The 25,793-nt window shown below is 33.0% G+C and overlaps 1 protein-coding gene and 5 non-coding genes across 8 annotated transcripts in view; 1 reads left to right on the top strand and 5 right to left on the bottom strand.

Moving 5' to 3' along the window:
- The window catches only part of LOC125053332, a 48,461-nt gene that overhangs the window by 14,523 nt on the left and 8,145 nt on the right, over positions 1-25,793 (bottom strand). For all 3 annotated transcript variants that reach the window (XM_047654652.1, XM_047654653.1, XM_047654651.1), the window contains exons 2-5: positions 5,069-5,300; positions 1,431-1,501; positions 1,062-1,159; positions 451-584 (exon numbers count right to left, since the gene is read on the bottom strand). In XM_047654652.1, coding sequence (XP_047510608.1) covers positions 451-584; positions 1,062-1,159; positions 1,431-1,501; positions 5,069-5,216 — 451 coding nt within the window. In that variant the 5' untranslated portion in view covers positions 5,217-5,300. The remainder of the gene's footprint in view (positions 1-450; positions 585-1,061; positions 1,160-1,430; positions 1,502-5,068; positions 5,301-25,793) is intronic.
- Trnak-cuu lies at positions 1,324-1,396 on the bottom strand. Its single transcript has one exon. It is a non-coding gene; the product is annotated as a tRNA-Lys (tRNA).
- Positions 2,918-2,990, bottom strand: Trnar-ucg. Its single transcript has one exon. It is a non-coding gene; the product is annotated as a tRNA-Arg (tRNA).
- Positions 3,588-3,669, bottom strand: Trnas-cga. Its single transcript has one exon. It is a non-coding gene; the product is annotated as a tRNA-Ser (tRNA).
- Positions 7,632-7,703, top strand: Trnae-cuc. The gene has a single exon. It is a non-coding gene; the product is annotated as a tRNA-Glu (tRNA).
- Trnam-cau lies at positions 21,683-21,755 on the bottom strand. The gene has a single exon. It is a non-coding gene; the product is annotated as a tRNA-Met (tRNA).

Here is a 25,793-nt window from a genome sequence, read left to right on the forward strand (position 1 = left end):
AAGCAGTTACGTGTGAATAGTGTCGCTGCAGCTTTTTGTAGTTGCGTTGTGGTACCGACAAAATGTCGATGTGGTTGCATTGTCGCCAGTGGTTGCGATACGGTTACGTCGTGTGCAGCTACACAGTTCGTTGTGTTTGCGATGTGAACGGCCACTAGTTCGCAGTATCGCTGGTGGTTGCGTTGTGGTCGCGATGTGGTCAGTATTACACACACGGTCGATAACGACTGTAAAATGTGGTACGTGTGAAGAGTCCTATTCATTTTCAATATAAAATATACGGCCGGCCACGTGGTGTGGTTCAGATGTGGTTGTGGTTGTGGTACGTGTGAAAAGGCCCTTAGACTTTGATAAAATCGATATAGTTTAGAACTATCGTAACCATACGAAATCTACTCTCTCTCTAGTTATACTATTCAGCTGTTAGTTTTGATGTTATCATAGACTTACGTGGTACTATATCGATGTCTGCGCATGACCAGAAGCGATAGTTGGCCCCCCACTCTCCGGCTTCTCTTTGCAATTGCAGTGTGCAGTTTTCACAGGTGAAGTCACTTGGTAAATGCACTTCGTACTTTTGAGCACTGCAATTTTTAAACTTATTATATCTCATAGTATCTAAAAACCGCGGCCAGATAAATAGAAGCACGGGGATGTCCAGAAAGCTTTATTCTAATAAGAAATATGTAGCATAAATATGTCTGCCCCATTTAGAAATTAGGGTTAGGTGGATTCATACGAGACAGAGACAAATCTGAATCCCGTACGCCCAAAATGTATTGGATTTTGACGGGTCATAGTTTGTGCTGTCTGGTTTCTCAATTACACGCTCTTATAGATAAGAGAAAGAGAGAGTAAGATAAAGTGTTAAGTTTTTCATTGAACTAAGGATTTGGTTTTTTATTTCACAGATTCCATCCTGAAAGTAAGATAAAAATAACACTGATAGTTACACATACATAATAACTACACGGACGACAGTTTTTCTTGAATATTTTGATGAATATTGGTTTATTTATTTGGATAATAATCTTAAAAATACCTTATGAAATAAAACTTACGTCACATCATCACGAACAAACTCGGAACCGCCAGCTCTTGGTGTAAGATCCAATAGAGGTCGCTCTAAGTAATCCAATATTCTTAAACTAAATCCACCCTAAGAAAAATTTACCATTAAATTTACATATAAAATCCGATATTTAAACAGAATTATAAAGTGTTTTGCAAAAATATCTTAAATTAATATTATAACAATACTTTATTCGTTCCGATAACAAAAATAAATAAAAAAGTTAACCGAATTCAGAAAGCAAAAGTGATCGCCCAACGTGGGGCTCGAACCCACGACCCTGAGATTAAGAGTCTCATGCTCTACCGACTGAGCTAGCCGGGCTGTGAGGAAAACAAGGAAATATTGGTATAGTTACCCGGTGTGCATATGCTAAATGCCAATGTACTGTGAATGCCGATCCCGCTAAAAATGATGTCCGTATTGATCCTGCAACAAATAATTAGTATATAAATGTACTTTAGTAAACCCAAAATGACGACAAAATTTTAAACTATTTCACCACCATATACAAAATTGTATCTGCACAATGTCGACTTGAGCGTTTGTTTATTTTATAGTTGACCACATCATATAATAAATTTTCAACCTTATAAGCTACAATCTTATAAAAACAAGACAATTACGGTGAACATAAATTTTGCAATAATAAAAATATAACCCTGCCAACTACAGCTTTTAGTTTTTACTATTTAAGAATATTTGCTTAGCAATGCAGCTTAGGTCCCCGATAGGCGCTTAACATCGCTTTTTTTTTTTCAAAATTGATCAGCCCACTACCGTATTTGGTCACCCGTACACACCGCCCATACGGTATCAAGCTCTGAATAAGTAGCGTTAATCTCTTTGTATTCGCGAAGAATTTGAATCAGAGGTGCCTGAATTCCTAGGTTGGTTTATACAGACGGATTTAGGAAGAAACTGCCAGAGTGTTATATAGAAACAATTGCTTGACAAGTTTGGCACTATGATTGATTTTCCACAATACGGCGTAATGTACCAAGTACGTAATAAACTAAGTGACTTTCTTACAACTCCAGTAGTGCTACAATTTACATAAATTATCAGAAGCGTAATATATTCCTATCTACAAGAAAAACCTGCTCTAAGGCTGTACACACATAGAATCGATTAACATGTTCAGGCGTGCGTGACTACCATTAAGAGTAAATGACTTAATTGCATGTAATTAATACGAACACAGTTATATAATCACATATGTAATAGTTTTATACAATAAAAGTTGTGAACTGCGCCATTACTCTTTCTTTCACATAACCTTTTCGATAGGGGAACACTACCGCGCAGTGTAGGCCTCGCTATAAGCATTAGGTACCGACTAAAAAAAAATGTTTATTATGGAATATTAGATACAGGTTCTACACACATCACTTATTCCACGTTATTAAATTTGAATTTGTAGGCATCCCTACTCATCGGCAAAGAAGACAGAGGATGTAGGCCGGGAGAAAAAGCCGGCGTAAAAAACTCTCGGTACTCGTTTAAAATAGTAAAAAAAACACCTTAAACTCTTCTAAAACCCTCCCTCGTCATAAATGAGGAAACTAGGAGTCGCGGCAGAGTTCTACCAATATATAACATAAGCGAAATAGCATAAAAATAATTAAATTTAATAATAAAATGCTTGTTACGTTATATATACATACTATAATAATCCATAAAGATTCTTTTTTTATTTTATAAATTCGTCTACAAAATATGTAAGAATTTTAACCATTATTTATTTAAAAACTATCTACCACAGACAGCATCTCTTCGGTTATAAATGCACTGTCTACCTACCTACTTTTAAAGCAAATGAAAGCAATGGTAAAAATATAACTTCGACCGTGACAGGACTCGAACCTGCAATCTTCGGATCCGAAGTCCGACGCCTTATCCATTAGGCCACACGGTCTTGTGACGTAAAGGACAAGAAGCCTATTTGAAGCCTACAGTTCTGCGCGCGCATATTTGTATGGCTTCCCTTTGAAGAGATATTTCCTAAATAAAACTTCTTTGTACAATGAATAATAAGGTTTTATACATAAATGTTTGTATTGATTATTAGTATAAGTTTAGCGAGGGAATAAAATATTAGAAGGTAAATTGTTTTTCTAATTATTTACAGGTTATAAACGAAGAAAGATCTCTTTTCGTCTCTGCGTAACCTCTCTTTTTGTAATATATATACGTCCAAACACAAACAAATTTTATTAAAATCAGTCGAGGGGTTCAGAGGGGGATGACAGCTATCCCCTATTGCATAATTCAAGTCATGCATTTTTATCCGTTTCTCAATTTTTATAAATATCAGTTCGCGGTTAAACTTTATTTTTTTTAGTAATCAGTAAAACAGTGATTGTATATACCATAATCAAAATTTTAATAAAATAAAAACCTTACTTCTAAACTCTCAAGGGTTGTTTTTCTATATAAGTATAACAAAACTGCTTTAATAAAAATAATATTATCTTCTATGTAAGCAAAGAAGAGCCATCCATAAAAAATAATTCGCAGCCGGTAGGATTCGAACCTACGCTCCCAGAGGGAATCTGATTTCGAGTCAGACGCCTTAACCACTCGGCCACGACTGCTATGGGACTAGCGGTCAAATTATGGTATTTATTTCTTGAGATAATACTGATTTGTTTTACTAAAATCATACCACTTTACAAATTAACAGAAAAGGGAAGCATCTTTTTGTACCATATTTGATTATGACGTTGGACACTAACATAATAATTATTATCTTTGTTCCCTGATGTGCCTGTTAAGTTTTGAAGCTTATTTTTTTTATATTTAAATTCACCCAACCTAGAACTCCTGATTATCTCTTTAATAAGACGGCAGAGTGCCTATGACGATAATAACTAACTATTAGTAAATCAGACTCCTGCCTCTTAAACACGTTAAAACTAATAATTAAAGTAACTTGGTTCGAAATCATAATTATATACAAAAATTTGATATAATGACACGGTATTATATCAAAAAACACAAATTACGCTAATTATATCTGAATCGTGGCTTTGTTGATGAGTCAGGCTAATGACCTAGGCTGAGGCTAGGTCACGACCTCACCGCTACAGGTTGATTTGAATTTATGATACTTACGTAAGATTTCATAAGCATCAAGAAGAAATGTTATAAACATGCCAACGTAGAGCGCACGAGTTTCTAATAAGTTACTATGTAGTAATAAACTTATTAAAGAAGAGCTAAAGAAAATAATATTTTGCAGTTGTTTGACATATTCGCTACAATGAAAAACTTTATAACATCCTCGACGACGCCATCATCGTCCAATTCATACAATGCAACATGATCAGGTGGTTGGCACATGTGCACCGAATGGCGGACGACAGAACCCCAAGGTCCTTAGTGAACTCACAACCTGGTGGCAAGAAAACCGGTAGACTGAGGCTGCGTTGGTGGGATGGAGTTGTCAGTAACCTCGAAACAATAGGTGTTGGAAGACCCAAGAAGCACGAAATAGATTGCGATAGCGAAATGATGGTAACTAGTCATTCATTGACTATAAAGTATGCTTGAGATAATTGGAAGACTGAAATCTTAGCACGAATCGAAGTAAGATATTGTAGATGTGTATATGTATGGGAAAAAAATAAAATGGGCTTCTGGAACTCTTGGAACTTAACGGAAGCACAGAGTAAGCATGTCCTTTGACTACAATACGTGTAATATATAAATTCGTTCGTGCTTAAGTCTCTAATATACGTAATTAAAAACGTTATATAATTGGATAGTTTTTGGTTAAAAGCACGGCAAAGAATAGAAGACCTTTAAAGATACTATAATAATTATTTGATAATTATAAGTTTTTTATAAGCAAATTTCTCTAGCTTCTGATTGGACATTGGTTAATTTACGACTCTGAATGTGGCTGGTGGACACAGATCGGTGATTCAATATCGATGTATATAATATAAATAATAAAGAGCATATTTTGTAATAAAAATAATGTTACTTTACCTTTGGGCATTCCACATGGCGGTTTTGTTCTTGAATTATCTAAAAAGTCTAAATCATATTTCCTAGCCGGTGGGTAGGTAAGAGCAACATGTCCATTCACACACACAAAAGCACTTAATGCACATACTAATCGTACTAACGCCGCCATCTTTTCAATTGTCACTGTCACTATGACATATCACTATTTTCCCGCATAATTTATTGTCACGTCATCATTGGTTATGAAAAGTACCTGGAACAAAAATAATAATAAGTTTAAAAAGAAAAGAAAACCAAAGACCGGTTTTTCGAAATACTTAGATATATTATTATCATAACATATAAGCTGTTTAAATCATCACCTTATAAAATAATAATACGCAATAAACAAAATCTTAAGTACTGTATAAATGTGTAATATGGTAAAATAAAATGTCGCAAAATAATAGAAAATATAATGCAAACTTGGTAACCTACTGATGCTACGTAGACCAGGGAAATGTGATAAGAAATAAACTTTTATCAAATCACAAAAGTACTACTAAATCTATTTGTACACAACTAATCTATCTACCACCATAATCCACTATTCCCTCCAAAACGTAATCACGAATGCCGCGCACAAACCACAGAACATCGAAGCATTTATCCACAGATTATCTTTATTCTTTGATGTTAACAAAAACAATGACTATCAAAAGTGAATGAAGGTTCTTAACATAAATACATATGTCATTATAATTAAGATTATGAACTTATAACGATTACTTTAATGAGGCCTAGTAAGTACCTAACGATGACAAAGAAACAAATTTGAGTAATTAGTTTATTAATAATTAAATGTGAAGGTCTCCCCACTTCCTATGTAGCAAGTTGGGTAAAACAAGGAAAACGAAATCATTTGCGACCCGTCAATTATTTAGCAACAGTAACAAATTGTATCAATTTTCTAACAGCGTAATGATAGTTGTAACAACACCGCTTGTTATTGAAACATTGTCTTATACTTTCTATTGACCGCTTTCACTGTCGTAAATTCAATCATTTAGGGTAGAATATAATAATATAAGTACCATACGTTATTTGCGTCATAATATTTCAGTGGTTTCATTTTCAAGAGGCATCTATTAGAACAAGTCTACTGTACATTTTGACCTAACTTAGGGTGAGACTAACTGAAATGTCGGCTTTTAACAATGTCTGCTGTGTAGCCTCATGATTGGAATTTGTAATCCATCCGGCCTAATAATTTACTGACTACATGCAGCAAGTGTTCATACAAATTATTGATATAAGTGTATACTACGTTTATGAGTCGCTTGTACCAGCTTTAAATATCAAAACCAGGCATTTTATGTTCCATAATATAGAGAGTATTTCAAAAAGTTGTATTCTCTGTAGTTATTATTATATAATCAGTGCAGAGTATAAAACATAGTTGTTTACCGTAACCTGTGCGGTGTGCTTTTATAACCTATGGACAACATTACGCGGGAATTAGTGTAATAGTAAAAAAATATATTTTTAATTAGAAAATTACGCTAGAAATTCACCTTCAATCACCCTTTTGTATCTCTTTGCGTAGTATACGCAATCTCCTTTCGTTTTTCTATTATTTGTAAAGCAATTAATACCCCTTCCGATCGAAATAGCTGATCGCTTATCATACAATCAATAAATATAAAGGTTGATCGAATAAACACAGGTGGTCAACTTTCACTTCGTGTTGAAAAATGTCTTCTGTCAAGTGTGAATGAGATAATGATACTGGTTATGTCTACAAGACCCTTTATTTTCTTTTATGTGTTTTGCGTAAAATAATAAAATATATCGTAGCGAATCAGATTCAGGTTTACTTTTATTTATTTACACTTCGTTGCAGGAAATACTGTACAATAATTAAATAATAAGAAGGGCTTGGACCTTATATCGCTTTCGAGCGATCTCTTACCATAGTAGGAAATAATTAAGGTAGCGCAAGAAGTGCAAAACTATATAAGAAATACTTAAACATAAAGAATGATTTATAATTAGTATTGAATATAACAATAATAATAATGATTAATTTCCTAAATGGCATGATATATGTACGATATGTTTCATTCATTTTTAGGCTGTTGTGTTCAGCCGATGAAGTTTATTATGTCAAAGACATGCTAGTTGACCATACGAACAACTATTTATCGTTCACAAAGACGGACGCATTCAGCTGGAAGTCAAACGAGTAAGAATCGGATAGATAGGCTATATACTCATACAGATCTTAATTTCCTAATATGACACAATTAAGCGTTGATTAGCCAAGATAAGACTTCTGAAACTGGCCCTTATTAAATTTCTCAGATTTCTCAAGACATAGGCAAAACACATGAGAACGGCGCAACCTCGCTATTGTAAAAATAATTACATTTCTTACACACTTTATGTAATGTTGACGTTTGTGGAACAAACATATATTGTCGTTTTAAGAGCAAACCGTAAGCTGTTATAAACAAAAACTGCGAAAAGTTCTAAATCTTAAAAGCCAAAAATTTAAAATACGATTTTATATTGTGAATTCGCAAAATCTAAGACTAGATCAACATCCGATATGGTCTAGTGGCTAGGATACCTGGCTCTCACCCAGGAGGCTCGGGTTCGATTCCCGGTATCGGAATCTTTTTATTAATTTTGAATCTTTATGTTTACTCTATTTAAGCCACAGTACAACGAAAGCTTTAATTACAACTGTTTTTGTTAATTACTCCACTTAAATCTATTGACAGAAATTCCCAGTACAGTCGCAAACACAATAATAGTAATTGGACTATGCTGTTAACCAATTCAACTAAACAATTATACATAATTGACAACAGCGTAACTGTAAACTTAATGACATAATTGTAGAGAAACCATTTCATACATTCCTTTGCAATGTTTAATTTCGCGTGAACTTTGTTACACAACGCCATCTATGCGCGAATAACGGTATTAAATTGTCTAAGGTTTATATCTAGGTTCTGGGTTCATATCGGAGTAGAATGTGGAACTATCTTGATTTTATCGTTTGTTCTGCAATTATTATTCTTCAGTCTACTGCACAAACATTTTAAATTGCAAAATTATTTAATGTAGGAAAAACATTGTCGCTTTTCTTTATGCTGCGTGCATTTGTCGCTAGAGTGGCTAAATAGTTTATGGTTTTTGTAAAATTACTAAGATTAAAAAAAGTAGAATGCTCTCAATTATATTTTTATATATTTTTATTTTTAAGAATTTATTTATTCATATAATTAGTATGCATACATGTAATTTAATGGAAAGTTAAGTTAACCAAAATTCAATGTTTAACAGTTGAATTATGCTGTAACAAATAAATCGATATGTATAATTTTTTATTTTATATATATACTAGCTGACCCGGCGCACTTTGTTCCACCTTACAGTCTAATAATATCGTGTTAACTTTCGTTAGACTTAGGATTTCATTAAGGTTAACATTAATACAAATTCTTTTTGCAAATATAGAAATGTTTTATTGCGTGCCATTGCGAAAGAAGAATGGCAGTTTTACACATTAGGCCTCTTCTCTCGAGCGCCAATATTGCGTTACTGCATGTCAAAGCACTTTCTGATATACAACATTTTTTGATGAGGTAACTTCGATCAAGATCAAACCATGCATCTCCTCATTCACCTCAAGATCGGAATTTCTTGAACTGACACGAATTCGACGTAAAAATGATGCGTAGTTTTGTCAACGGATGGCACCACATGCTGTTTGCATTCGTAAATTAATTTACTTATTTATTGTTATTCGATAACTTATCCGATATTTTAGTACTTATTCTGCTATTCGGAGTTGAGAAGAATCCACTAAAAAAGATATAACTAACATCGGTCCAGCCGTTCTCGAGTTATAAGTGTTGTAACAAACACGACTTTCTTTTATATATATAGATAATAGGGGGGCAAACGAGCTTGCGTTACGACCAAAAAGGGCAGTCCACGCAGCCCATAGACACCCATTTTTAGTGGGCCTTTGAAGGAGGAGTAGACTCCCTTTTTGAACATTTGGAGGTCGTATCTCTGAGGGAAGACCCCCCCCGGGAGCCGATTCCACAGTTCGCTAGTTCGCAAAAAAAAATTTATTGCTGAGTTACATTAAAATAAATATTATATAAACAATTATCAAAAGATTTTCTTAAAAGCATCGATCCAAGAATGTTTTATTTGTGGGTGCCCATAAGCAAAACTATATAACAATCCGTGTGACCCGTAAACTATTTACTACTTTATAAAATAAACTAGCAACCTGTACCAGACTTGTACGGCTGAACTTTTTTTTTATTAGCCAAAGTCTATGTTACTCAGAGATAACATGTAATTCTAAAATTAAAGAAATACATTGTAGTTTTTGAGGTTATGCGTTACAAACAAAATACAAATCTTTCCCTATTAGTGTAAAAGAAACTGCAAACGACAAACATTCTAGAAACTAACTAGTATTACTAAATAATTGTCGTCCTCACTAGCTATAAATAAATATAAATTAGTATTGGGTATTAGAGCAAGAACTCGGTCAGTAGTATCATAACAAATTGATTTCATATTAAGCAAAAAGTTGTGAATGTAACGTAAAGAATTGATGATCAGCAGACAGCGGAACATAAAATTTTATGGCCATTATGAAAGAATGGTGCAAGGCGGAGAGTTGAAAATCAATTGTATTGTTTAATTAATATTTTCACTTCCTTATATTTATTTTAAACTTATTAGGGTTAATTTAAATATCACGGATTAATTAAAAACGGCGGGGACGAATTGCACGGTGCTCTGGTGCTTAATATTTTTATATATAATTCTACTGCACGTGTGTATGTCACTGAACTCCTCTTAAACCTCTAACTCCTCAGGTGGGGCCCTGGTTTAGATTCACAAATCAACCCGGCTGATGGCGCTGCAGTCGGTATCTGGTTATTTATCTTTACAGGAAATAAACAGCTGGTATAAATCTTCTGTGTTCCTAATTAAACTCCTAAACGGCTGGAGAGATTTTGATGAAAATTAATGTTCAAGTGGAGTCGAGAATTATTTACATTATTTTTGTATTAAAGACGAGACAACGTCTGTCGGATCCGCTAGTATAAGAATAAAATTTTGTTCTTAAGTGGTAGAAGCGTGGAGACGTAGAATAAATCATAAACATATTCACTTATATTTTTGTTTTATTCATTAAACAAAATAAAGTTTCTTCCGTAACGAAACCTTACAATTCATAAGTAGCATTAATTAATAACTGATTTATAATAGACGTATCAAGTTTTTATGGAAGTGTACGGCTTAAAAATTCCACTAACCAGTCGAACGCGTGCGCACATGGAAGTAGAATAAAAACCTGTTGACCCTAATTTTGGTCGTTTCTCGCAATACTTGCATAAGTCAGTGGGAATATTCGGAGCCGACAAATTACGACATTCAAATCGATTCTCTATTGCCGTCAACGCAATTAATTTTTGTGTAGCTTCATAACTGATTGAGTAAGGATTTATGTTTGTTTCAAATGCTTTATTTAAAAGCAAGAGTGCGATACGTTTAGACTCTAGGTTAGCCTAGACGAATCTCGAAATTAAATGTTAAATAAATATGCGCTTTCTTTCAAACTATCAACCTCTACTTCTTTAAGTGCCTCTACATTACTGGAGGTTGGTCGTCAGTCTCTTGAAGCGTGTCTTGTCCTGTGCCAGATGCAGCAACTCTTCCGCAGTTGCAATACCCGTCCACTCCCTAACGTTGCGAAGCCATGATTTCTTCCTTCTACCAACACGCCGTTTACCCTGGATTATACGCATTAAAATTTATTGAAGGCGGTGGTAGCGGTCATGGCGCAACACGTGGCCCAGGTACGCAACTTTCCGTTATGTATTGTTCTGCATAATTTAACAACTGATCCGGCAATGTCGGCTAATGAATGAAGATAATTGAATTATTTAAAAACTTTCGGATGGCAACACAGAATGTCATTGAATTTCTTCGTATAATTTATTCTTAGTATAATTTCTTAAATTCTTCTTTCTTAGGGTCGATTCGAACAAACTTCTATTTATACACGAGTAACTATACCAAGAATAATCTAATCCATGATTTTAATCTCGAGTAAATCCATAGTCGTTTGTCCACGTAATGCAATGCAATAGCAAGAGAATGGTGAACGAAAATAAAACTCGGCAAATAAATGTTGTTCTACAACTGGACAGTGTAAAAGCATACATCATGTCAACTCGATTTTGCCGTATTATAGTGTGAAAAAGTAGCTTTTAACAACGACAACAAAAAGTTTTTATTTCTTGTTTGTTTGAGGCTTTCGTCTAAAAAGGAACTTCTGTTGAGCCCAGTTGAATTTCATTCTAATATTATAGAAAATAAAAAATCTAAAAACAAATAAATAAATAATAAATTGTTTAAACGTTTCATTATACGATGCTAGACTATTAATTTAGTGCGTCAGAAATCAGCTGATTGGACTGACTGACGCCATTAAATTATTCTAGGAATAGCTGTTATTCCATGCGAAACGGCGGTATAGTAGCAATTCCCGAATAAGCCCACTATTCTTAGAATTTGTAGTTGGTAAAACGTAAAATTGATTTACTCTCGATTAACTGACGATTTATTCTAAGATTAAGATTTACTCTTGTTTGGTCGAATCGACCCTTAGTATAATTTTTTGTCTTGATACTTCAAGCAATTCCTCATTTTAATTTCTATTATATATTTTTTCCGAATAGTTAACAGGTATAATAGCCTAAACATTGTTTTTTGATTTTTTGGATTCTGATTTTGATTATTCCAATTAAAGTTATGTTTTATAATAAATATAGTTTTAGTTTTCCATGCAATGCAAGTCATTTTAAGTATCAATAGTAAAAGACTAAATAAGGTATTTAATTTCATAGAAATACAGTTACTATCAATGTAAAAAATAAAATCAAGTATCAAGTAAGTTTCATCCACAAAATATATCGAACGTTTAGGGATACCATACTATTTTTTTTTAATTTGCCGCGCTTTTTCGTTATCTTCTATCATTAGCCAGACTCTATTAATATCTATATCATATTTTTATATATGTACTCTATAACAGTCACTGGCCTATAACAATGATTTGAATAATTTATATTCTTGTAAGTTATTGAACATCGATGCACACAGCATAGAATTCATAAACTCCGCGGGTGGTATGAACTGTCAAAGGGTTTTCTATATGAAAGTACGATGTTTTGTGTGAAATTGGTATCACTTTGTGTAGCGTCTTTATTTAAACACTAGTTGTATTATTAATAAACATTAAAAACCCCATCAGTCAAGGTATAATGAATCTCTATTTTGTTTCATGCATATATATAATATGGTGGTGCTATATATAAAAAATAATATATGTATATTACTTATTATTGTCTTTTATTGACAAAACCTTTACACATCTAAATAAAATACGTTTTAACCGGATAAATTTATAATAAAACATAATTTTAATCCGGTTAAAAAGTTTTTTCTTTAAATATGTATATTACTATTTCTGTAAAAATGAATTGCTGTTCATTAGTCTCCCTAACACTCGAGAATGTTACCAATTTCTTCCAAAAAAAACTGTTCCTAGCTGGGACAATTTAATTTTTAGAAATAAAAGTATTGCGACTTGGTCGTCATATATTTAAAGAATCCTTGAGAAATTTGTGTTCCATAGCTGTAGTATGAGGTCCTTGGTCTGTTTTATAAATATTGTATTAAGTTTTGACTTTGTAGATACGTAATTCACCGGGTCATCTAGTAATTAATATAATTTCACTCTTTAATTTAGTTTAACAATTCAATTGAGTGACTGCCTAATTAAAATAATTAACTGACATCGTTATATATTTTCTCTTGATGTTTGTTACGTTGTTGTATTGTTCTATATTGTCAGGTCTCTATTAATTCAATATTATTATATTATACATTATATCGTATTAAACCACACCTTTTACACCATCACACAACACAGCCAAATTAGGTATTATTTAGTTGAATTTATTGCATAATTTTGTTTTTTGTTTCTTTGATTTTGTAAATTTTTGAACCTTTTTGTAGTAAAATGTATTATGTATTCCATCTCTGGCTATATTTTCAGTGTAACTGTTTGTTATTATATATAATTTATGTTAGCTGTAGGATTACGAAATTAATAAATAAATAAATAAATTATTAGTGTGATTAACAATATACTTGTCACTTGCATACGTAATGCCATTAGATAATTTAAATATTTGTTGTCGGTGAAAATAGTTGCGTTAGTGAAAGTGGTACGTGCTTCATGTGCTAATCAAACATTCTTGCTCTCATTTGGCTATAGGAAATTAGAGGAAATCACTTTCCAAGAAACGTTTTGCACTTTTTACACAAGTTACGTACGACCAGTAGCGGTGATATAAATGTGGGTATAACAACTTAAAGCCTAACTTTGTTTAGTAACGATACTACGATAGTTCCATCACGTTTTCGTACCTATAGGCGAGAAGTTTTTATAATAATTTTAACAGCTCACACACTTTTTTGTGAATTATTTATGCACTTCTTTTAGTTGGTGTTTTTTTTTTTCTTTTTCCATACTAGGTTTGCCCGGCAGAAATCGCTTGTTAGCGATATGGCCGCCTGTTATCGAATAACTTATGTAACCTGTATTTTATATATGTATGTTTAAAACTTTCCAACAAATTTGTATCCGAAATTTTTTGAAGGATGTTTGTTCATCCGTCCGTTTAGTTACAAATACACCCAGGAAGCGCTGCTCAAGTAAATAATACTAACATTTTAATATTGTTTGTGGTACAGCATCAAATGTAATGTAATACAAGCTCCTAAATTGGTATTAACCAAAACTTATTATAGCTAAAATACCTAACCAAATGTACAGTGGTCATGTTGCGCTGTTTTTTCTCTTGATATGGGCTGCCTAAATAACTTGAATGCTGAATAATCACTAAATATTTTTAATAAAATAACTATAAGTAGTTTTAGTTTTTTAATAAAATAACTATAAGTAATTTATACTTAGCATAAGTATAAATTATATAAAAGTCAAAATTTGGCTTTAATGGTAAAATCAAAATGGAAAACTACCGTATCGTAACGATGGAACAATTTTATAATATTAAATTCAAAATAAATAATTGTAATCTGGTGATAGCTAACCGCGTTTCTCGGATAGACATTCCTTTCAAGCGATATTCCCGTGGATAAGAGACTGTCGTGGATAATACTACTGAAATTATAAAAATATTAGGGTTGCTAGGAAGAAATCGCTTATTAGCGATAAGGCCGCCCGTTGCCTAATAACTTATGAAACCGCCTTTTTTATATGTATGATTTTGTATATTATGGTAACGAAGTGTTTTTTTATACATAACTTGGCACACGTTTGGCCAAAATCTCACGTGATATTAAGTAAAATGTGACCTATTGGAAGGCCAGCCTGATATAACCGCCGCTTAAATGAACCCATATTAAACTACCTAGGGAAGATGAAAGAGTACAAGATTTACAAGAAATGACGATCCAAATCGTGCAGTGCGGCACCTGGGGGTTTCAACAAAGCGTGCTTCTGGATAAGAGTTGTTTGAAATTAGTATAAGAATAATATAAGTAATGTTAAATCATTTAAGCGTGAAAGCGTTAAAATCGTTGGATTCTAATAAGTAAACATGGCGAGAGATGGCGCTAATATTCGAAAGCGGAAACGCGATGTGGACATGTGCGTATTGTTCCCATGAATAGGAAAATTGTTTACATTACTTATTATGCTTATATACATCCGGGTTGCCATAATCTTTACTCGAGATTTATTAATACTTCTGTATAATATGGGATAATTTATTCATTGGTACGCGCATGTACCGAACACATTCTTTAAAAGCTGTGTTTTATTTAATGTAATTTTTACGTATTGTTATTAATAAAGGGTATAAAACCATGTCCACAAATTCATAAGCATAATAAGTTGCAAGAGTATTTTATCCGAATCACTCTCGTAATACTGAAAATCTTTATACATGTGACATTCTAGTGCCAGTGTTTGTAAGCTCCTCCGAAACCGCGTGACCCATTTTCAGACCACATATTTACAGACCTACCGAATTCTGCAAATAAGTTGTATACTATTTCTTATACCCCTAATAGTCCAGTCAGTCAAGACAATTAATTCATTATAATTCCAAAAGTTTTCAAATTTTGATGTAAGGTCGGGAGTGGTATTAAAACAAACTATAAAATTTTGCAACCTGCTCTGCGGTCCGGAACATTGTTAAAAATAAGTTTTGGTCGTGAAAAAAATTCCAAAAGTTCTGCAAACTTGGGGAAGTTTTCGATATAATATTTCATATCACGTATAAAATTTGCAACCAACCTAAGTGTACGGAACATTTTTTGTTATTAAAAATTAATGTTTTTCTTTATTAAACTGAAGGAAAACGTTCCAAAAGTTCTGCAAATTTGACAGATATATCGAAAATAAAATAAATAACAAAAAATGTTCCGTACACTTAGGTTGGTTGCAAATTTTATACGTGATATGAAATATTATATCGAAAACTTCCCCAAGTTTGCAGAACTTTTGGAATTTTTTTCACGACCATACAGCAAAAATTAATTTAATTGCAATTTTAACAATGTTCCTGACTGCGGACAAGGTTGCAAAATGAGATTTATTGTCGTCCCAATGTACCATTCACTTGACCGAAGTTTGAAAACTTTTGGAATTATTATCAAATTTTCGATTTCGAATGTCTATAATGACTGGTCTATAAGCGGCCTACCCGATTTTTCAAACATACTTTTTTTCTTCGTCATCATCTCTATCTCTATCAACTAATACGATATGATGATATACCATATCCCTCACACTTACAATAAGTTACTTTTTATTTAACTACCAAAATATTAACTAGAAATAATTTATATGGCAAAACGATTTCCGGGTCAGCTAGTGAAATATAAAGTTGTCAAAACATTCTCTATTCTTACCAATGTGTATCGCTACATAACTTTTATTTTCCTCTATTTACAAGACGCGGTCAGAGACATTGTATCATAATACGATGATTATCACGTAAATAGGTGAAAGTGAAGTTAATTGTGGCTACTCTCACTTGTTATCTGCACAAAGAGAGGGTCTTTAAGATATGTTACCTGAGGTTATGTAGAATATGATTATATCGCAAAATCTGTGTAGCTCTCTTCTACCTTAAAATATTTACAGAATATGAATTAATTTTATTTATTTATATGTACACAATTACTTATATTTTTTCTAGATAGTTAATTATCTGTTATGTAGTATATATTGAGAGTTAGTCTGTGGAAAAAGACGCGAGTTTTGGCTTGTCATTTGAATTTTTACAAGAATAATTTTTGTTAGAACATTTTGGATTTTAATTAGGAATTATATTTTTTGTTTTGAAGAACTTTTATGAAATAACAAACTGTACATGTTGTTTTTCTAATTATTTCAGGTATTTGAATTATTATTAATTACTTTACTTGTCTCCACATATTTAGTTTTTGGTTTATTATTTGTTATAAGATTTTTTTTCTATAATTATTTCAGCAACACATTGGAGTTTTATTCATCATATAAATATTATCACACCATTTTCCCGAAGGGGTAGGCAGAGATCACGGATCACTTGCTACGGTTCTGACGTACCTCTCTCGCTTCATCCACTTTCATGACATTCACCATGCATGCTGTCCCTCTAGTGGACTACTGGATTTGGTCCAGGTATTTACGACAAGGCCTAGCCAATCCCATTTTACAATGTGATACATTTTACACGTAATTAACTGTGCATAAGATATTTTTGGGAATAATAAGAGAATAGAATTTTGATATCTAAACAAATTAATTCATTTTAAATCACTCATTTGTTTGAACTTATCATTTTATCCATTATGACACAACTTATAAAGACTTTTAGGACCATATACGCCATGACCACTGTCAAATATATCGTCATAAAGAAAAAATGGTTTGACTGCTCTTGAACTAGATACAAACAAACATACATGTATAACCTTAATCTAATAATTTATTAATCATGAATAATAATAATTCTTTATTTTTTCCCATATAACATTTGATGTCATGTCAGATAAACACTGAGTGCAATTCGTCCAACCCCCAATTCAAAGCTTTTTCTTTAAGCGTTTGTACAATAAAACTCAATAGCACAATATTAACGATAATAATTATATATTTTGTCATTGTTATTACTACCCATTTACTATCATATTACTACCCATTTACTGCGAAGTATTCATTCTTCCAGTGAGCGTAAATTATGTACAAAAGTAATTATAATAGTGTTAATTAATCCCAACTTTTACAGAATCATAACCTCCTGTAATATTATGCTTTGTGAAAGGCGTATTTCGGTTAACCGACCGCGTCTAATTGCCGGACTCTCACTATCAATTAAGATAAAAAAATATAAACCTATGTTGTTTAAATAAACCGCTCCGCTCAAATATCACTTTTACAACTTCTTTTTTTTTACGGCTTCACTTCACACATTGTGAAAAAATGCCAACAATATTAGTGAAAAAATACAATTTATAATCACACGCATTTATCATTGATTTTATGAGAGCAGAGCTTAGTCTAATTAAAAGCTTTTATGTTACGGTGGAGGACTCAGCAGGCAGAGGGGATGTCATTACAATTCGTGAGTGTTCTAAGTAACAATTTGAACTAGGAATACAACAGAATCCACTAACATAAAAAAATTACCATCTCTTACGCATATCCAGCCCACGAAAAAAGGTACCTAGTGCTCTTACCGCCACCTGCAGTTACATATACTAATGGCGCTACAACCAATCCAAAGTCGTAGTTAAAACCACTAGGCCCACACTGCTGCCGCAGTTTGATTAGGTAATTAAGAAAATCAATACAGATTTTCTTTTACTATGTGTGTATATAAATTGACATTCCCATTGAATCCTTAGTTATTCACATACAGAAAGCGCCGCGCCTATATTCTCTAAAATATGAATTCTAAATAATAATAGGTGTAATAGCTTCCAACTTGTCATAAAAAGTGCTACTACAGTTTACGTAATCACTGCACGATCGTCACGGCATAGGGTGCTTTGTGAATACTAATTCAATCGTGGACTTGGGTCGTGATGGCGGGGTGTCACCCGTGAAAGTGTCTGATGCACTTTTGACGCTCCATGACATGAAAAACGAGGAGTTGAATAAACATTTATAACGAATACAATGCGAATGAAGACAATTTCTTATAGATTATATCTTCAGTAAGATCTAGCAAACTCGGCGAACTCCGTTTCGCCACCAGATGGCTTCGTTTTATGTAACATTTCGTTTGGTGATCCCGCTTTTCTGTTGAAATTTTTCCTGAATTTTCTTGCTATAAACCTCACGGAGCCCGAGACCTTTCCAACGAATTCAAAACCGTGGAAATCGGTTCGTGCGTTCTGGAGTTATAGCGTCAGGAAGGAAAACCCGACTTATTTTTATATAGTAGATTAGTTATACCATAGTGGAATGCCTTTATCCACCTTTGTCAGAATAAATTCTTGTTATTGAGTCACCATATTTTTCTTTTTCTTAAAAGAATTTAAACATGCACCTGAGTTGCATGCATGCTGAGTTTCATCATCGGACGTCAAGGCAGAATACAAAATACCATCCGTATTACCTCGACGTCCGTCGTTCAACAACTGAGCGTTTCTTAAGACAGTTTTGCTGCGCACCACTACTATGTGGAACCAGCTGCCCACTGGAGTATTTCCGAACCAATTCGACTTAGGGTCCTTCAAGAAAAGAGCGTATCAATTCGAAATGCTGGCAACGCACTTGCGAGACCAATGGCAAAGTGAGTTTCCTTTGGCAGCAGTATCACTAAACATCAGGTGAGCCTCCTATTACATAAATAAAACCAGGTAAGAAATAATTGTAACCCACTTCCTACCGTTAGATCAATTTTGTCACAACCAGGCATGAATAAAGTTTTAATATTATAATAATAATTATAAATGCAACTAAACCACTTGTTAGTTAATTTGTATTATGAATGTTACATTCATTATAATCTCAACCCTACGCGCGCGTTCTAACCACACAGAGGCACAACTCAAACATACTGTTTACCATACAATTATGCACCTACGTCTATATTGAAGGTTGACTGATTCATTATTTTACTGACAGTTGCAATAACAAACCCGTAATATGCTTGGATGGTTGAAATAGAAACTATTATTTATCACGATGAATTAGTGCTTGAATGGTTGAATAATTCGGATAAATCGATTAGTTAGACATAATAAAACATACACGGATTAAACTTAAAATTTCTTTTACGAAACCATCATCTTTTTCAACTAAGTTTGCTGTCGAGAGAAGAAAGACAAGTGCTGCGAATTTATCAACCAAGCCAACACGACTTCGGTCTAGGGTACCAATTCTTAAAAGGCCGGCAACCCACTCGTGAGCTCTCTGCAATTGAGTGTCCATGTGCGGAAGTAACACTTAACATCAGGTGAGCTTTCTGCCTGTTCTATAAAAAGCATTCATTGTAATCTTAAGCGGGCCTTGCAGTCAAGACCGACTGCGGTTTACTCAGTAACTGCTCGAGCGGTCCGTGTATTGCGAATATGAATTTAGTATGGAAACTGCAGATCGCCATGCGGCGACCGCATGTCGGTCTTGACTGCAACATGCGGTCCGTCTATGGCCCGCTTTAGACTTCGCGTCACACACGGGCAGAGACGCGTCTATAGTATGTATATATAAAAATGTAAAATTACCAACGTCAAGAATGATAAAACGCAAAAATGCGACACGCAATAAACGCCCGTTAAGAGTAACGCTACTTTCTTCAACATCAAGTGACTTAAGATGTTGTCAGAAGGCCGTTAACACAAGGTTGCTTACATTTGCAGCTTACGAATAGTAATTACGAAAGTAGCTTTACCTGTGATGACATTGACATGCATTAAAATTGAGAACGATCCAAGTACTTCTCTATATATCGCTAAAGATTCGGATTTACGAGAAATATACTACTACTGAGGCATCAAAATTCGAATTTATGTATGGAAAACCGGGAGTATAGTATAAACATTAAAACTCTCGTAAAGTTTGTGATAAGAACTCAGACCGCTTTCGCATTATGCCGGAACCTCAGTGGCACATTTCTGCGTATATTTCAATGATAATTTTCAGTTTATACATTGATGACTTTGCATACCAAACCGATATTTTTTCTCATAGTCCCGCAGAAATCTAATGAAATTGTGCCCTCCTAGTCGTTTACCAAAAACGTGATCTACCACCGAGGTTGATTACCATGGTAACTGTTAAAAATCGTAATAATCTTCACGATTAGGGCCCACTGAAATCAGTCGGTGTTGAATTGGGTACAAAGGCTGTCAAAGAATTTTGAGGTGTGTACTGTGTACCAGGAATTTTTTGCTTTCACCTGGGCTCGTCAATGTAAATGTGAAGGAAAAATTACGCGGGCGGCATTAAATGCTATTTGCATTGCACTGTATCAAGGATATTACGTGATAAAATTATTACTACTTGACATTGGTCTGAATTTACACTATTTTAACCTTTTGTACGAGGAAAAATAAATTTCTATCAACGTTGTAATTTTCCAGTCATTGTTTATTAAATTTACAATGAAATTTATAAACTATGCAAAGAAATAGTGCCGGTCAAGGTTTTGCCAATCCGAAATAAACACCAACATACTAAGATAGAAAACTCTTTTACAATTATTTGAATTATATACATGTTTCAGTAAGTATTATATTATTTATGCATATATCCTGCTGCAGCTGAAAGCCAGCAATTAGCAGAAGGTGGCACAGTACAGGAAGCGCTGGAAGCTTCTCATTTCGGAGGCCAAGAAACTTTTAGGGTCGCAGAGCCAGCAGAGTGAGTGAGTGAATATATCGGTACTTTATATTTCATATTTTAATAGTGTTAAACCTAATACAATTTATTATTTATAATTTATTTTCTTATTAAAATTGTTTTTAAAGATTCAGAAGTAAGGCTATGTCTATATAACCTAAACCACAATATTTGATCCACTGGCAAATAACTGAATGATTGTCGACCTTAATCTGACCTTAAAGGCCTTACCAAACCACCACACCTATTCAAGTTTACACAACTAAATTTAAACTCTAAGCTCGTGTGTTACGGTATAAATTCCTATTGTAGATATTTAGCGAAATTCTTGCTATTTTGGATCTTATTTACATTTTTGTTGTAGGCTTATTTAAGTTACTTCATCCGTTGTTAAGATGGCCTATTGATAATAGTAATTTTACTGTTGAAATAATTTTGGTATATCAAGGTAAAAGCCTAAGCTGTAAGTAAATATTTAGGAAACAAATTTCGTAATAGTTCCGAATGAACGTGCGCGTATATTTCATTGTTTAGAACTAATATGCATACTTGTTTATGTTGTAACAAATTTGTTACATCATAAAACAGGTGACAACTGGCAATTTACCGGTTTTATGACTTCATTGGGAATATAAATAATTGTTTTGAGGAAATAAAAATATAAAAAGATATGCCCCGGGTGAGGATCGAACTCACGACCTTAAGATTATGAGACTTACGCGCTGCCTACTGCGCCACCGAGGCCGGTGGAAACTCAAGCGAAATAGGTCATCAGATAGATAATTAAGATTCGATTAAAACTTATATAAATGCTATGACCAGAAATCATATTTATGATATTAGTCAAGAATTTTTTTTAAATAAACATCCTTTCGTGAGAAGTGGCTAACATACACATACTATAATAATTTTAATAAAATCTATTATTCAAATAGACAGAAACACACATATCATTAATTAATTAATAAAACATTTTTTAAACAAAGAAAACGAATTAATTAATCACGAATTGATATCGGCGTAACAAGGCAAGCTTTTTTGTGTTTGTTTTCGTGGATAAACTAGGAGCAAAACACTTAAAATAGACTTTTGTGGCCACAAGTAAACAACTAAGGTAATTTAAATTTGGAATATCCAAAAAGTAGGAAGCGGAATTACTTTGGGTGACTTCTGCATACTTTTCCTTCATTGTATTTCATGATATTGTTTAAACATCTTATATTTTTTAGTTCCTGGTTCTATAATGGACTAAAGTGATGATTACTCCACCACTTACAGCGTGTAAATTGTATAAGTTTTTATGGAGCCTGCCCACGGGTATTCGTGACTGACGTAATACATCTGTGTAGTACATAAATCATTATGTAGAGATGAGAACACCGATGAATAATTATTTTTATAATTTAAAACACATGATCAACAATTATTTAGTACGCAATTGCATACTTTTAAAGCCTGGTCTCAGACCGTCGTCCATTTTTAAGACATTTCGCTTCACGATATTCTCCTTCACCGTGTAATAATTGCGCACATAGATCTATTGGTGCTGTCGGGGTTCGAACGCACGACCTCAGGGTTGAGTAGCGCTTAATTATTAGGTTAACACTGCTCTATGAAAGATTTTTATTTTTTTTAACCAACGAACTACAGGAATATCATAAATTATTATCAGTGGCGCTACAACCTCTTTAGGTCTGGGACTCAGATTTCTGAATCTGTTTCATGATCATTTTTCAATCTAATAGGTAAATAGCTGATCAGTCTCCAGTGCCTGTCACACGCCGTCGACTTTTTCGGTTTAAGACATGTCGGTTTCCTTCACCGTTCGAGCGAATATTAATAATAATATAATCAATTAGAATGGAAAATACTATTATTTAATATAACCTTTTATATAATTTAAAACATAAACAAAAGTTCTTAAATGAATGTTAAAAATGTTTAATTAAATTAATAAGCTCTAGAATCGTAAGACCTGTACACAAAATACCTTTTACACAAAATATGGGAAATTCAATTAATATACTTAATAACGGGTTTAGTGACGACAAGGCACCGCTGTCGACCCGTACAAAGACGAGAACATAGCTTCGTGGGGTGTAACACAAGCAACGCTCCACACGCAGGCGCGAATGATGTGTCGCCCATACAAAAAAAGGTTATGCGTAAACCTTTTGGACATTTTCTGTCTATGTGCGCAATTAACACTTGATAGTGTGATGAAGGAAATAACTCTACATGGGGATAAGCTGATGAAATCTGAGCTTCCTACAAAGTATATTAATGCCACTAGACTATTATAATGTTTGTAAAAACTCGAACTTTCTGCAATAAATATTGGAGTATGCATTACTTTTATTATTGTACCAAAGCATTTTACAAGTAAATTTAATACTAAAAATGACATTTGAGGCTGGGATATGTTATATGCTTGTTATAGGATTGTCTATACTGTGTATATGAGACACGTAATAACATACAAGAATCTTGTATTGTACATAAACTGCTATTTGTATATGGATGCGTCCTAGTTCAACTTGCACATACTGTACACCTTGTGCTAAATAAATCACTTTTACTAACTACTTTAATAATGTGCTAAGAATAAATTGGTCGGTGGAAAGCCTTGAAATTTGTAAAACTTTATTTTTTTAAAGCAGAAAGTATGTACTTAATGAGGTAGTCCTCAAAATTAAAAGGTCATATAGAAGCTAATTATAAACGTGGATTTAAAGTTAAAATAAACGTGATGCTGACCGTGTCTGTTACCATACGTAAGTTACGGTCTTATTTCCTTGTATAAAGAATGGTTACCATGGAATCATAAGTCCTCGTTTTATAATAAGACCGTTTATTTTGGTTTACGATATAATAATTTTCATTATTTAAGAAATACATTTGAAAAAGGCACAAAGAAAACTACCTTAAGCACACAATACAAACAAAAGAGCCTTTCATTGTTTAAGCGTCTCTTAAAGAGATTGCTAATTGATGTGATTAGCAAACTAATTAATAGCATCTAAAGTTAAAAATATGTGTGCGAAAAATTTCTAAAAACAAAAATTGGTCACCGAAAAGAGGACCAAATAATTTCACAGTGGAAAACTATTGAGAAGTTATGCGTCGTTGTAAGTTAAAGCATACGTATATATACATATTGAAAAAACAAAAAGAAATATTATGGGATTAACTATTGAGTTTGTTATGGAAGAGCTGAGAACCCTCAGGTATTTTTGACTAAAAAAGGTTCCCAAATCATACACATTATAATGCATTAATAATGTAATTAATAATTATAATAATGCCATTATTATAATGAATAAACATATTTTATTTATTTATATTTTATGCCAACCTTACCTACAAAGTCATGTAACCCGCAGGTGCACTTTATCAATTAACTATCTGTCATCTAATTGATTACCTACAATGACAATAGGCTTGCATAAATTAACATGTGTCAAAATACCGTGTAGTAATGAAGTTGTCTATGTGTTACCAAGGCCAGGTGTGAATTGTAAGCCTTTCGATAATTATATATACAGGAAATTACTTTTGAACAATCTTTTGTTTGGTGTTGTTTATTTTTGTTTTAATAATGCAATAGATTTTTTAATCAAACCTGTTTGATGATGATATTCATAAAAATAAGATTACGTAAAATTTTTGTTATGATTTTTATTGTAATTAACATAACAAAGGCTTAACGGAAATAAAAGCAGGAATTAAGAAAAATTTAATTAAACTTATTCAAATAATGACAATTTCAAATGACAGCCTAACGAAAAAGCAATTTTTAGTAACAATAATTTAATTTTCGAATACAACACTAAAAAACTAAGTAAAATAAATTTAATATTAATCATTATTTTTAAAAATGGAACCTACCTAGCAAGTTCGTTCTAATTTCAAAACACCAATAGTATTCGAAACGTGTTCCAACACGTACTTGAAGAGTATTTGTCAAGTGAGCATAATGAAAAACAGATAAAATATTGCCATAGCATTCTGGGACAAGGCTGAGTGTCGATGTGTTAGAATACAGAGTTTGTTTGAGGTATTTGCTAATGTCCTTATGTGGGTCGTATTGTGAACTAATACGTGTTGGAAGAAATAGGTTTACATAACCAATAGTTAATCGGACTAATGCATAATGTTATCGACATAATTGTCGATCGAAATGTCATAAAATATAGTAAATTTAATTTTACTTTTATTAATAAATATTGTTTGAGGTATTGCAGTTTTTAGTCGTATTAAATCAGATCAAAATTTTATAAGTTCTCATATAGAATGCTTTTAATGGGACATATTATTTTCTATATCTTCATATACAGTATTTTGACGTGATAACGTCTTTAAAATCGTTTTAGTCGGGTGACATGTTCAGAAACTTGTGTAACACCAAAACCTCACGAGCGCGATTGCAGGTATAACGAGAGAGAGACGGACCGATCTCCCGTCTCATCTCGAGCGCTGCCAGTCATTCCGTGAATGTATGAAGAAAAATGTATATCATAGTCGAATAAGTAAACTTGTCATTTTACACCCGAAATTTATCATCAAAAGTGTGAATAAAACGATAGATGTAATTTAAAATTTGAAAAAATTGTTATCTTCATTAATTCCTTACTTCCCAAAAACTTATATCACCAATAAGACGTTATCACGTAAACATCTCGATGGTAAACCTACTTTACAAACAACCAATATTTTTTTATAAGTAATTATCTATAGTTGTCGTAGCCTATCAAACAATGGAGCTCGCGTTGAAATCTTTTG

This window comes from Pieris napi, chromosome 10 (genome assembly GCF_905475465.1).
Source record: "Pieris napi chromosome 10, ilPieNapi1.2, whole genome shotgun sequence".
NCBI classification, from domain to species: domain Eukaryota; kingdom Metazoa; phylum Arthropoda; class Insecta; order Lepidoptera; family Pieridae; genus Pieris; species Pieris napi.